The 12,666-nt window shown below is 42.2% G+C and overlaps 1 protein-coding gene across 10 annotated transcripts in view; it reads left to right on the forward strand.

The window, feature by feature from the left end:
- ITPR1 (inositol 1,4,5-trisphosphate receptor type 1) overlaps positions 1-12,666 on the forward strand; it is a 363,343-nt gene that overhangs the window by 226,427 nt on the left and 124,250 nt on the right. For 7 of the 10 annotated variants that reach the window (XM_058437182.1, XM_058437183.1, XM_058437184.1 and 4 more), the window contains 2 exons: positions 918-1,029; positions 6,509-6,541. In XM_058437182.1, coding sequence (XP_058293165.1) covers positions 918-1,029; positions 6,509-6,541 — 145 coding nt within the window. The remainder of the gene's footprint in view (positions 1-917; positions 1,030-6,508; positions 6,542-12,666) is intronic. The other 3 variants (XM_058437190.1, XM_058437191.1, XM_058437192.1) reach the window with 1 other exon arrangement.

The raw sequence follows: 12,666 nt of genomic DNA on the forward strand, positions 1-12,666 counted from the left end.
AACAATTTTGTAATTTCTTAGTTTATGCCTTGTGCGTAATCTGTAAGCAATAAGCAGACTCATGGTTAGAAATCTCCATTAGATTTTTGCCCTAAGGCCAGGCACGGTGGCTCACGCCTGTAATCCCAGCACTTTGGGAGGCCGAGGCTGGTGAATCACCTGAGGTCAGGAGTTCAAGACCAGCCTGGCCAACATGGTGAAACCCCATCTCGACTAAAAATACAAAAATTAGCCGGGCATGGCGGCGGGCTTCTGTAATCCCACCTACTCTGTGGCTGAGGCAGGGGAATCACTTGAACCCAGGAGGCGAGGGCTACAGTGAGCCAAGATCGCGCTACTGCACTCCAGCCTGGGTGACAGAACGAGACCCTGTCTCAAAAAAAAAAAAAAAAAAAAAAAGATTTTTACCCTAAGATTAGTTGTTTGTTTAGCTTGGGGCTGGACTCTGCCTATGAGTTTCTTACTTTCCTGGGCCCCTGTAAGGACAAGCTTGTGCATAAGGGAAGTGTGTGTATTGGCCTCAACCATCATCCTCATGAGTTGTTTTTGTTTTGCAGTGTTGGCATATTTGACCCATTTTACCGGCAATTCTCAGTGGATAAATAGCCACGCTTTATAAACGGGCAGGTCTGAGTGGACCTCTGTCTCGGTTCTCCTCTCCATATAATCTCTCCATTGTATGTGGCTGACTCCTGCCCAGTGAGCCTGTTTGCTGTGACTTCCCAGCAGATGTCACTATTGAGACACAGTCACTAACTGGCTGTTCTCAGTGCAGGGAATGCCCTGAAGTATGTTTAACCTGAGAGCTCTTAATAAATATTTGTTCATTAACGGACTAGTTAAAATAAATTGCTTGTGAAGTGTTTTTAATTTAAAGTTAGCTTCAAGGAAGTAATCCATGGTTTTCCCCCATTCAGGTTAATAAAGCATACAAAACAGCTGCTAGAAGAAAATGAAGAGAAGCTCTGCATTAAGGTCCTACAGACCCTGAGGGAAATGATGACCAAAGATAGAGGCTATGGAGAAAAGGTACTGCATTTTATTTTCGTGGTCAAACCAGGTTTTACTATGAAACTGAAGGGAGGGACCTTTAAAAACCCATCTTAGCTCAGGCATTACTGACTGAGGGGCTAGCTTTTTAAAAAAAAAAAAAAAGCTGTTTATCCAGCCCTTAAAGGGAGCTAAATCATATGATTGTCTTTTTTAAAAGTCAAATATACTTAGTCGTCTCTTATAGGCTGCTTGCCACATAATCTAATGTCAGAGAAGTGGTAATAACAAGATTTTCCATCTATTTAAATTCCCAGTGAGGAGCAAATGCCTCTTGTGTATCAAAGTATGAGTTTCTGAGTTTAAGTTTTCAGCTAAGCATACCTGTGGGTTTACTTGCCTCGTTCAGATGAGATGTTGCACAATCCTTTCAGTGCATCAAGAAACCCCCTCCACTTCTAACTGCAATTAAGGCAGGCATACACGTCACCGCTTCTGAGGGAGATTGGGAAATGGACAGTCCCGTGACCTGATTGTTCTTAGTATATGCAGTGAACAAGGATATACCAGCTCCATTCCTTACACCTCTGATGTTGGGCAGAGCAGGACAGAAACAATCTCATTCCCTTTCCTTTCAGCCCCAGCAACAAATGATGGGCGTGAATTTAAATCTCACTCATTTTCATTTGAAGGTAATAACGTTCACTAATGGTCAGCTAGCTACATTTAGCAACAATTTCTGAGTAGGTGAATATGCTGATATCACTGACTTATCAAAATACCCAGTAAGTCATTTTTCAGCTCTAGGAAGAAGCCTTGATAATTAAATCAGCCTGCCTTGTCAAAATCGATGGTGGCAACCAGATTGTCGCAAGTATAAATGTCTGCAGGAATGTTGCTGTCTAACCTATCTGTCATTAATATTAGAGCAATGTTACTAGTGAGACTCCTTGGATAAGAAAACAGAAAACAGATTTTGTAGTTTCTTAGTTTATACCGTGGGGCATAATCTGTAAGCAACAAGCAGTTCCATGACTAGAAATCTCCATTACATTTTTAGAAACTAATTAGAACATAGGTTTCTGTAACTCAGTAGGAATTTTGCAGAGAAAACCTGCCGGACAAGAGTTTATAAATATAAATGATAGAAGTGAAGACCCCTGGTAAGGTGAGAAGTCCTGGGATGGCCTGTTCATACCTGTATAGGCACCTAGTAGGTCTTGCTCTTAAAAATAAGAAAAGAAAAAAAGGCGGGGGGTGCGGGGGAAGGCTGATGGCAGAGAATACACTTACCAGACAGATAAATATTAACCATTTATTTCACAAGATCTTCATTTCTCTTAAAGTGAGTTTTCAGAAATATTTATAAAATATGAATCTAATTACAGAAACTTGCTCTCCATAAAAAAAGGTTAAATCCACCAAAGCTGAGTGAATATTTTTGCATCCATGGGCATAAAACCTGATTTTTCAAATCTGGAGACCACAATTTTCTCTTATTTGGAATATCTATTTCTTTCCATAACCGAGGTATTTAAAGTAAACTTTGGTGCCTCTATTCTAGTGACTTACAAGTTGTGATTATACATGCAGTTCCCTGCAGTTGTCTTTTTATAACCTGGAAAGTAGAAGCATTGTCCTGGAGTGTCCTGAGTCTCTATTGCATGACAGACAAGTATGTCAGGGTCTTTGAGGCTATGTGGAAGGTGTGCTGCCCTGCTCCCTGCCCCTACCCATTAGCGCCAACTGGGAGAGCATCCCAGACCCCAGGGGATGCCACATGAGAAATGTCATAATGCATGTTATAAAGCTCGTGGAGAAAGAAAGGGCATAGGGTTGAGAGGCCCTTCAAAGGAGATCACTTGGAAAGAGTAAATTATATCACAGTTTTGTAGAGGTTCCTGGGGTCTAGCTTAAATCCTTTTCAGCTGCTGAAGAAATTAGTCACACCTAAGCAGAGAGGCTTGGAGAAGAGATGGCATTTCTTTTCAGTCTGGTTAGGGCTGTCGTTCCCATCCATGAACGTGAACAAACTATAGGCCATCATGGAAAATGCCATGAAAGCAAGGAAGATGCTCTAGAAACCCACGTTAGCCCCTCCAAACCTGCAAGACTTGTCGTGCTTCTGGCCCAATGCTTGACTGCCGAGAAATGCTACTTAGCCATTCCTGTTAATTGAACTTCAAAAGAGAGAGAAGGAGAACAAGGGACACTAAAGTATTTCTGTCTCCTGACCTGGTAGCTGGTATTCGCTTTGTCTGTCTCACTAAGGCTTTTTGAAGATGCTTTTTGATGGTTTACTGGCTGCCCCGTTTGACTAAAGAAGCATGACGCACAGGGCAGGCCGACTTTTTCAAGGGCAGAAATAAGTCAGAGCCAAAGAAGTAAGCTTTCTCAAGCAAACCAGTTGGCTTGAATCAATATAATAAATGAGGTGTTCTTTGGCCCGGGTGCTGAAGACGACACCACGGCGAGTGTGGAAGCCATTTCCCTCCTCCCATCCCTGTCTTCTGATGAGTGGCCTCTTAGGGAGCTTGTCCCGTGACTGACACTTCCCTGGTGATGTCCAGAATTATTCTGCTTCTCTGCCCTCTCCTGAGCCTTCACCGCCAAAGAATCAGATCTGGAGGGGCCCTGGCATGGCCTCTTCCAACTCTCCCTGTGCATACGAGGAGGCTGGGGCTAAGAGCTGGGAGACTGCCCGAGGTCACATGTGAAGTCTATATGAGATCAAGATTAGAGTCTGGGTTTCCCAAATCCCTGTGCAGTCTCCTCTCCAGCCTCCCCTGAGGTGGTGTCCACCATGTGTGGGCTGGTTTTTCTTGCCCTTTTTCTAAGCGATAATCTTTAAAGATGATGAGACGTAGGTACCTTTACCCATCTTTACTTTCTCATTCAACTTTAGTACTTAGTCAGAATCACAGATGAAAAAGAAAGTTGACATCATTCTTTATTATCCTGTTCAAAAACTTTGGCATGCCTGTATGGGTCTCCCTACCTTGGGGAAAAAAAGCCATGAAGAACTGTCACCCATATTACCAAATAGACTAAAACATGATAGAATCACTGTAAGACTGACCTACACTTTTTAAAAGTCATGGATATTCACTAGTTTCCTAGATTATGTCATAAGTCACAGTGATAACATTGATCGACCTCTTGTCATGTGCTAGCCACTATACTAAACACATCTGCCTTGTCTCAGTTCAGCCTCAGAGATAGATACCACTATTGTCATTAACTATTTTATACGCAAGGAAGAGAAAGCATAGGCTCCAAGAGCTTCAGAATTTGCCCGGGGTTAATTACAAGGGAACCTGGCATTCAAACCCAGACAGTCTGATCCTAGAGTCCTAGCTCTTCACCACTGCATTATCAGTGAACAGATGGACACCATTTGAGTGTTCTGAGGTCCACCTACAGGTTGAACCTTTAAGTTTCCTTTATGTTACATGATTATGTAAACAATAGTGGGCATTAGCCCTGAGAGCACTAAATGTATCAAAACTTAAACATCTAGTCTTCAGCTCATTGCTGATTTTAACAGTTGAAAACACTCTCCAATAGATGCCAAGTGAGTTTACAAAGTGTGATTGTCCCAAGGTCATCCAAAACCAGTTTTGGTCAGTTCCTACACAGAGGAATCAGACTATTGAGTAGCAAGTGGTTGGTTCACTTGTCTGGGTCCAGTGTCCCCAAGAAGTGCTTGTTCAAGAACTATCATGGCCGGATACGGTGGCTCATGCCTGTAATCCCAGCACTTTGGGAGGCCGAGGCAGGTGGATCACCTGAGGTCAGGAGTTCGAGACCAGCCTGGCCAACGTGGAGAAACCCCGTCTCTACTAAAAATACAAAAGTTAGCCTGACGTGGTGCCACACTCCTATAATCCCAGCTACTTGGGAGGCTGAGGCAGGAAAATCACTCAAACCCAGGAGGTGGAGGTTGTAGTGAGCCAAGATTTTACCACTGCACTCCAGCCTGGGTGACAGAGCAAGACTCCATCTCAGAACAACAACAAATTATCACATATGATGAAAGGTAGGGGCTGACTGAAGAAGACGGCCAGAGATTTTAATCATGACGACTTAGGAATAAGAAAAAATCTTTAATTCTTACATCTCTAAAATGCAAAGGACCACCAATGCATATACTTCTCAGAGTGTTAAATATAAAATAAATATTAAAATTATCACCAAAATAATGATGAAATACATTTTTGCATGATGTTTATAGTGTCTTTCAGTCCTGTGTATTCAAAGTTAATAAACTTTAAAATTGTATGAGGACTTTACAAACACTCTGTGTGCAATGCCTACTAATCTCTGCTTTTAATCTACAGTTTAAACCATGTCTGTGTTGAAAAGAAAATAACCTCCCACAGCTAAATATCTCTAGAATTTAATCTGAATCACTCTCTAACTCAGAAAATCTTCAAGCCCCTAGACCCTGCATGAGAAGGAAACATAATTATTTTATGTATTATTAATAACTGCTTTTGTTTACTGTAGGTTTTTATTATTAAACTGCTGTTGACTTAAGTTATTACTCAAAGAGCTTTGGAAAGAAATTCAGAGGCCAGGAATTAATGTAAAAGGATATCTCAGAATGTATTTAAAATCCATTTCCCTTCTGAATAGTAGTAGCTGTTTTAGTACTAGAAAGTATATGACCTCAGGTAATGCCTGGGTTTTCATTTCATACAAATTGCCAGTCTCCTGTTAATTACCAAAGTGTCTTTGCTCCAGGTGAGTAAAGTATTAACATTTCCAGCTACTAGAGTTTCTGACAGCAACTTAAATTTGCAAAATATACTAAATTTTAACAAAGCCTAATTAAAAAATCAGTTGAGGATCATCCATCTATCCTTAAGCAAGCATAATTGTGATACTTCTCTTGTGCTTTTGTTTTTCTTGGACACGATGCTGATAAATCCCATGTCACTAATAATCACTCGAGTTGGCACTAATCATTGTAGAGGGAGTATAGTTTCCTTTAATCATCCACAGGACTGGGCTGGGGATATGCTGGTCTTATTAGCTGCTGAAGTTACAGCTGGTACTGTTTGAGCTTCTGACCCCCACCGAGTCATAAGATGAAGCTAAGGAAAGAATTTTCTTCTAAACTGGGCTAATTCTACTCTAGTCTTTCACTCTACTCTTTCCCACCCTCTTCGGAAAAAAACATTGGGGAATTTGCCCTTGCTCCCAGCTCGGTTCAAGTTTTAATGTCCACAAGCAAACGCAGGGCTGTCTGCACATGTGGTTAAGTGACCTGCGAGGTCTGATGTCTGACATGTGAATAAAGCGTGGCAGCATCGTGTCCGTTTTGGTCCTGAGCAGATGTCACTGTGAGCTCTGGCCGTGTCCTAAGTGCCCAAGACTCTTAGGATGGTTACCCCATCTAGCAAGGCTTTAAGGAGAAAGTGTCAGCAGTAAGAGTAAAGTCTGTAAACTTGGCTGGCTTCTATTTCCTTTCCTAACATTTCCTTCTTTCTCTCTCCCCTTTTTTCTTTTCCAGCTAATTTCCATTGATGAATTGGATAATGCTGAGGTCCTAATTTTGTTGTTTTTTGTTTTTCATGTCTCATGGTGGTGTTTCTGTGACACCTTCCCAGTTGGCCCTGTGATCCTTCCTCTAGTCTCACAGCGTTGAGTATCTGGCTTTGTGTGGTGTGCCCCCTGGGAGTGAGTGGAGTCTGTTGTGTCTGTGTTAGCATTTCCCATGAGTTTGTTTGCCATTAGTCCTTGGAGATCTCATCTGAGTCTAGATAAAGACTTTCTAAACTGCAATAAGATTTTAATTGTTCACTGTCTAAAATCTCAACTGAATTTGTGGTTGACGCTGGCCATTAACCTATCTCTGAAAGTCAGTTTTGAAATTGGCCTAAAGAACTGCTTTATCTGTGAGTAAAGCATCTAATGCAAAAAGATACAACAGCATTGGTATAATTTGAAAGTAGTAAAAAAGGAAAACTCATTACTCTCTTGGTCTACGTATTGAAAAGTATTGAGTGTGAGAGTTCATATAAAACTTTTTTTTTTTAAGTGCAGCGTGAATTCCTACGTGCTAGTTGAGACTTTCCGTCCACTGGCTCACCGGCAAGGTTAGAAATGTACTGTATCCATGGCTTCTCTTCTAGGAAAACTATGTATAGATCCAGAAATTGAGTATCATCCAGTGGCTTCTGTGCTTATATATCAAGCTAGTTTCTCTTACCCAGAATTACCCTGGAGACTGACTAGTGATCATTTTGTTTGGGATCTGGGGGCCTCTTGAACGTTTTCTGTTTTGTGCATTTTTTCAATATTTCTTGCTGTATTTTTAGGTTGTGACACATGCTAGGTAAATGCTACTAGAAAAATTTAATTTGGGGAATTCATGTACATAATTGAGACGGTTTAATTGGTTGGCAAATCAAGAAAACTGGACTAAAACTTAATTTGTCTTTTAAAAGTCACTTCTCTGATCTACTTCAGATCTCTGTTTCTTCTTTTAGTAGACCAGCTAATGCCTTTAGATGAGATAGAGCTACCAAATAGAACATGCTGTCTACTCTAGTATCCACTCTAATTAATACACCGTAATTTCAGGAATACTAAGGAATGGTTCAGATATCCCTAAGGAGGGTTTGAATTACAAGCTTGAAACAGAAAGCAGCATGAGTGCTTATGTTGAATTTGGCACAGTTGCCTCAGGAATGGAGCTCGGAGAGGCTAAGTGACTGGTCCTAGCTCACACAGCTAGACAGTGGATACATCAGGACAAACACCTGGCTGGCTTTCCCGATGTGCTTACTGTTCTACCACAGTCAATTCCATAAGCACAGATTTTTCCTTATATTAATTAGGCAGGAGCAGGTGAGAGGGCCATGCCTTCTGGGAAGACTAGAAGGTGAGAAAAAGAAAAGGGAGTGCACCAACTTAATTAACTGCTGTAACTGCAGGGAATTTTGCCGTTTCCTGTTTAGCCTTCCTTCTTCCGGATTATTTGTATGCCAGAAAAATCTCTTCTATGCTGAATTTGATGTTGACACCATTTAAGACTCTTATTTCTACATAGAGTTGGAAATGCCTCACTGATTTAAATTTTTCCTCTGAAATATTGAGGTTGAGTTTCTATTTGCTTAAGTACAAATTAAGTCGGGAAAGGAAAACCTTCCCTAATCAGAGTCTGTGGTGTTATTAATACACTATTTTGCACCATAGTAATCAGTTGATGTGTTTGCTTGCTCAAGATAGAACTTGGGTCTCCTGGCTGGGAGTTTATTGCTCACTTATGGAAAGATTCCACAGTTGGAGCAGGTGTGTTTATAATTATACTCTAGGAAATAGAATACTGTCTGTTTATGAAAGAGGAATGTTCTGGCAGCCCCTCAGATTCTTTGAAAATTCCCTGAAGAAGCAACTGTGGATCCCCCTCTGCGTTGTTCCCCTGGCAACTGTCAGCGCCGGGACACCGACGCCCTGTCTTCAGCCCCTCAGGCTGGTGGATCTGGCCCTCTCAGCGGAGATGCCTCCTTGGCCTTTATAATTGATGCTGTTCTGGAAGCTACCACAGCTCCTGTGGTTTCTCCCCCACCAAGCCATTTTTGCCGGTGTGTACTCCCAGAAGCCTGCAGCCCACAGCTGGAGTTCTGCAGAAGCTTAATGAGAATTCATGCCGGCCCAGGATTAGGGCAGGGCCTCACATCTGAACTGCACACCCATGTTCCAAAGTCTAAGTGTGGTGGGGAATTGCCCCAAGTCTGTGTAGGGCCTGCCCAGGGGCCCACTGAGGAAGGGACACCACGCTTTGATCATAGAGGCCACTTGATGTGCAATTAATGGCTTGAAAAAAAGTACAACGCCTACTGAGGCCCTGTCAGTGCTCTGAGAAAACAGGGTGAAACGAGGACAGAGGTGTAGATTTCCTGCAAGAAAAGTGCATGGTATGGGGTCTTCCTCGCTGCCTTCTAGAATAAAATTTTGTTTGAAACCAGGAAGAGGAGGGGTTGTTTGTTTTTTGGCAAACAAAGAGGCAGAGTCTCCATCCTTACCCCCTGATTTTTCTTAATCCCTTGGGACTGGGGTGGGGGGGACAGATGGGGTGGAGCAGAGAGGGAAACTCCTTGTGTTGTTGTACCTTCCGCTCAGAGCTGGGTGAATTGTTACACATGTGTACACTTGTGTAGCCACCACCTAAATCAAGGCACAGAATGTTTCCATCACCCCAGAAAGTTCCCTCCTCTAGCCATTTTTGGCTTGAAACAGTTAACAGCTGGTGCTAAAGACATTCATTTATATGACTAATATTTGAGTGCCTGTTACATCCAGGGGGATTTGGATACAGTGGTGCCCCAAATGGGCACAGTGTCTGCCATTCTGTAGATTACAGTTTTGTGGGGCAAAGGGACAATAATACAGATTCATGCAAGATGACAGCTCTCAACTGTGAGACATATTAGAAAGGAGAAGCTCATGGAATCCGGGGACTTCTACCTAAGCAGGGAGGCCAGGTAGCAGCTTAGGAGATCAGGTGACGACAGGTGAGTGGCCCCAACAGGTAATCATGTGAATTACTTTTCTATGCTTTAAAGTCCTGCACTAATCAAACGGATGGTTCTGGCGAAGTACTCCCAAGGTGGTGTACTCGGGAACAGTAGTCCACCTAGTTTTCATAGATGTGTCTGTAGAAAGGAGTGGTGTGTTTAGGAAGCAGGTACTGTAGTTCAGTGGATGTGTCTGTTTCTACATATTTGAGATGTGCTTCCTACTGAATCACTGCCTCCTTGGAACTGTGGAATCTCTGGAGCCATTGGTGCCAGCTAGCAACTTTGCCCTCCTGCATTGCAACAAAAAAGCTAAATTCACATTCCAATTACTCAGGGCGGCTGCAGCCTGCGTATGTTAACTCCTCGACTTCTCCTACTTGAGCTGCTTCCGCGGGCAAAAGATGCCATTGTAAAATTCGGGGGGGGCGGGTGTTGGGGGGGAACAGGAGAAACACAGAGTGATTAAATTTCACCTTCAGGGGGCGTTCTCATGACGCCCAACCCAGGGTGGAGGTGTCCTACTTTTTTACATTGCTGTGAACTGCTGGGTTGGGTACCTGCCAGTGTTCAGGCAGCAGTTACATAAGAGCTGCTTTTTTTTCCTGGAATTTAGGCTCACTGCTGATGTGTGACCTTCAGCAGTAATTGCCAATAAATGCAGTGGGGCTGTTTACTGTTAGACACTGGCAACCACAGAGAAAACTCAACTCAGAACATACAGAAGCTATTGCAGAGTCAGTGGAGGGATATATATATATGTGTGTGTGTGTGTGTGTGTGTGTGTGTGTGTGTGTGTATCACTGAGATTATTCCGTAATGACTGAAGTTGTATAATTTGGTCATGTCAGAATGTGTTTTTAAAAAATGAACTTTGCTATTGAGTTCTGATGAGCTTGTCCTATAAAGTGTAGGTGAAACCACATTCTTGGAGCTAAATAATTTTGCTTAGTTCTGTTTCTAAAAACCAATAGTTAGCAAAGATAGTTGTCTCAGCAGATAGGAAGATTTAAAGTTGTTCTACTGAAATGCTAGATAACTTCTATTTTAGCTCAATTTTCTTTAAAGCTTTCTGTTTTCTTAGTGTGGGTTTTCAGAGTCTGATGCAGGACCGGGCCCAGCAAACATTTGCAAGCCCGTTCACTGTTTGTTGGTCTCCTCTGAGGTTATGAGTGAGTGGAAAGGAACTCTGAAGACTGATTCGAGGGGCTGGAGATACAAATTGTCTTTGATTTGCTGATAACTAGATCTATGATACAGTTATATTTTCTGAATTGCGTTCGGTTTCTATCAGGTTAGTCATAGAAAGAGACATCCCATTTCAAAGGAAAATTCTAGAAGCCCCAGGGTAGGAAGGGGATTCCTGCTGAGGGCAGTAGAAAACAAAGGGTATTTGCAGGCCGGGATCTGTGCTGGTCTGTGATAGGCACACATGAAGCGGATGTATGTATGTGCGTGGGTGCTGTTGTGCAAACACCAGAAATAGTCACTTAGGAAGTCTGTGTGCTCCTTTTCATTTAAGAATGATAAAGTATAATTTCCTTCATTTGTAGTAGAAATTCGTTCCTTGATAAAATGCTAGGTACATGAGGTGTTGCAAGTGAGTAGATCAGTGTCATACATGCATATATTCAGTTACTACCCAAAGTACCACAGTGAGGGCCTGATTCGTGGCCTCATCCAGGAAGGACACTTAAGATTCAGTGACTTGAGATGCAATTTGAATTTCTATTTCAAAGCCATTCGTTGGGAGTCATTTTTCTATTAAGTTAGGTTTTGCTCACCTCGTCTAAAAACACCGGGAAGACAAGATTGCAGAGTAAATATGAAGAGGCAGTAGGGGGCACTAGTTGGTTTCTAAGCTCAAAACCAGACCACATCAGATCACTATGAATCACCTGCCGGTGTGTGAGATTGGCCTTGACTGGAGTTGTCAGCGCCTGAACGTAGTGACTGGTCCTGGGACTAAGCAGGAATACAGAACGTGGGAATTTCAGAGAGCCCATGCCCTCAAAATATTCCCCCTGAACACATGTTCAATGAGGGCTTCACCTTTCATGTAAAAAAAAAAGTGACAATAAAAATATAATTCCATTTATTCATTTACTAAACATCTTTTCCTTGGGGTATTATACATTGTATTTATACAGATCTTATTTGAACATACATATCCTATTAATATGCTTATATTTATTGAAATTACAGCTTATTGCTATAAAATAACCTTATCCTCAAGGAAACATAGCAACATCCTCGTAGAAGAAAGTGCTAGTATAGGCTATGGGTGGTTTTACCAACTTAGATACCATGTATGGCCTGGCCCCTTCCATGCCTGGAAATGTTTTGTGTCCCAGCGGGTTGGATTATTTAGGGAACTTGCCAGCTAGATATTGTGAAATGAAGTTTACTGAAAATAAACCAAGGATTAATTAGTATTTTAGCTAGAAGGAATCCTAAAGAATATTTGCAGCCATGCGCGGTGACTCACACCTGTAATCCCAGCACTTTGGGAGCCCGAGGCAGGCGGATCACTTGAGGTCAGGAGTTCGAGATCAGCCGGGCCCACATGGTGAAACCATGTCTCTACTAAAAATACAAAATTGGCTGGGTGTGGTGATGCATGCCTGTAGTCCCAGCTACTCAGGAGGCTGAGGCAGGAAAATCACTTGAACCCTGGAAGCGGAGGTTGCAGTGAGCCGAGATCATGCCACTGCACTTCAGCCTGGAAGACAGAGCAAGACTCCATCTCAAAAACAAACACACAAAAAAAGAATATTTGCTTTGTCCTCCTTGAATAGGTCAGGAAGTGGATGCCCAGAGAGGTTCAATGACTGGCTCAGGGCCACACAGAGAGCCAGAGCTAAACCCTGGATGAGCCATAGTCACAGGATGCTCATGCAGTGCTCTGGGGTTTTCCGATCTATTCCATGAAGGGATCACATTTAGAAGTGTTTTTCTGGTTAGACATGATTCTTGAAGCTGCAAAGCATCCTCTGTTTTCTCAAACGGCTTCGTAAAATTTTCAAGGGAAAAGACAGTTACTAATTTAAATTTAATTTTTGTTTTAAGAATTAATTAAACTAATTTTAGAGCAAGCATGACAGCAGTTTAACAGAGGAAATAGAGTATCAGTGCAATCATAAAACAT

Source organism: Hylobates moloch, unplaced genomic scaffold, assembly GCF_009828535.3.
Source record: "Hylobates moloch isolate HMO894 unplaced genomic scaffold, HMol_V3 SCAFFOLD_4, whole genome shotgun sequence".
NCBI classification, from domain to species: Eukaryota; Metazoa; Chordata; class Mammalia; order Primates; family Hylobatidae; genus Hylobates; species Hylobates moloch.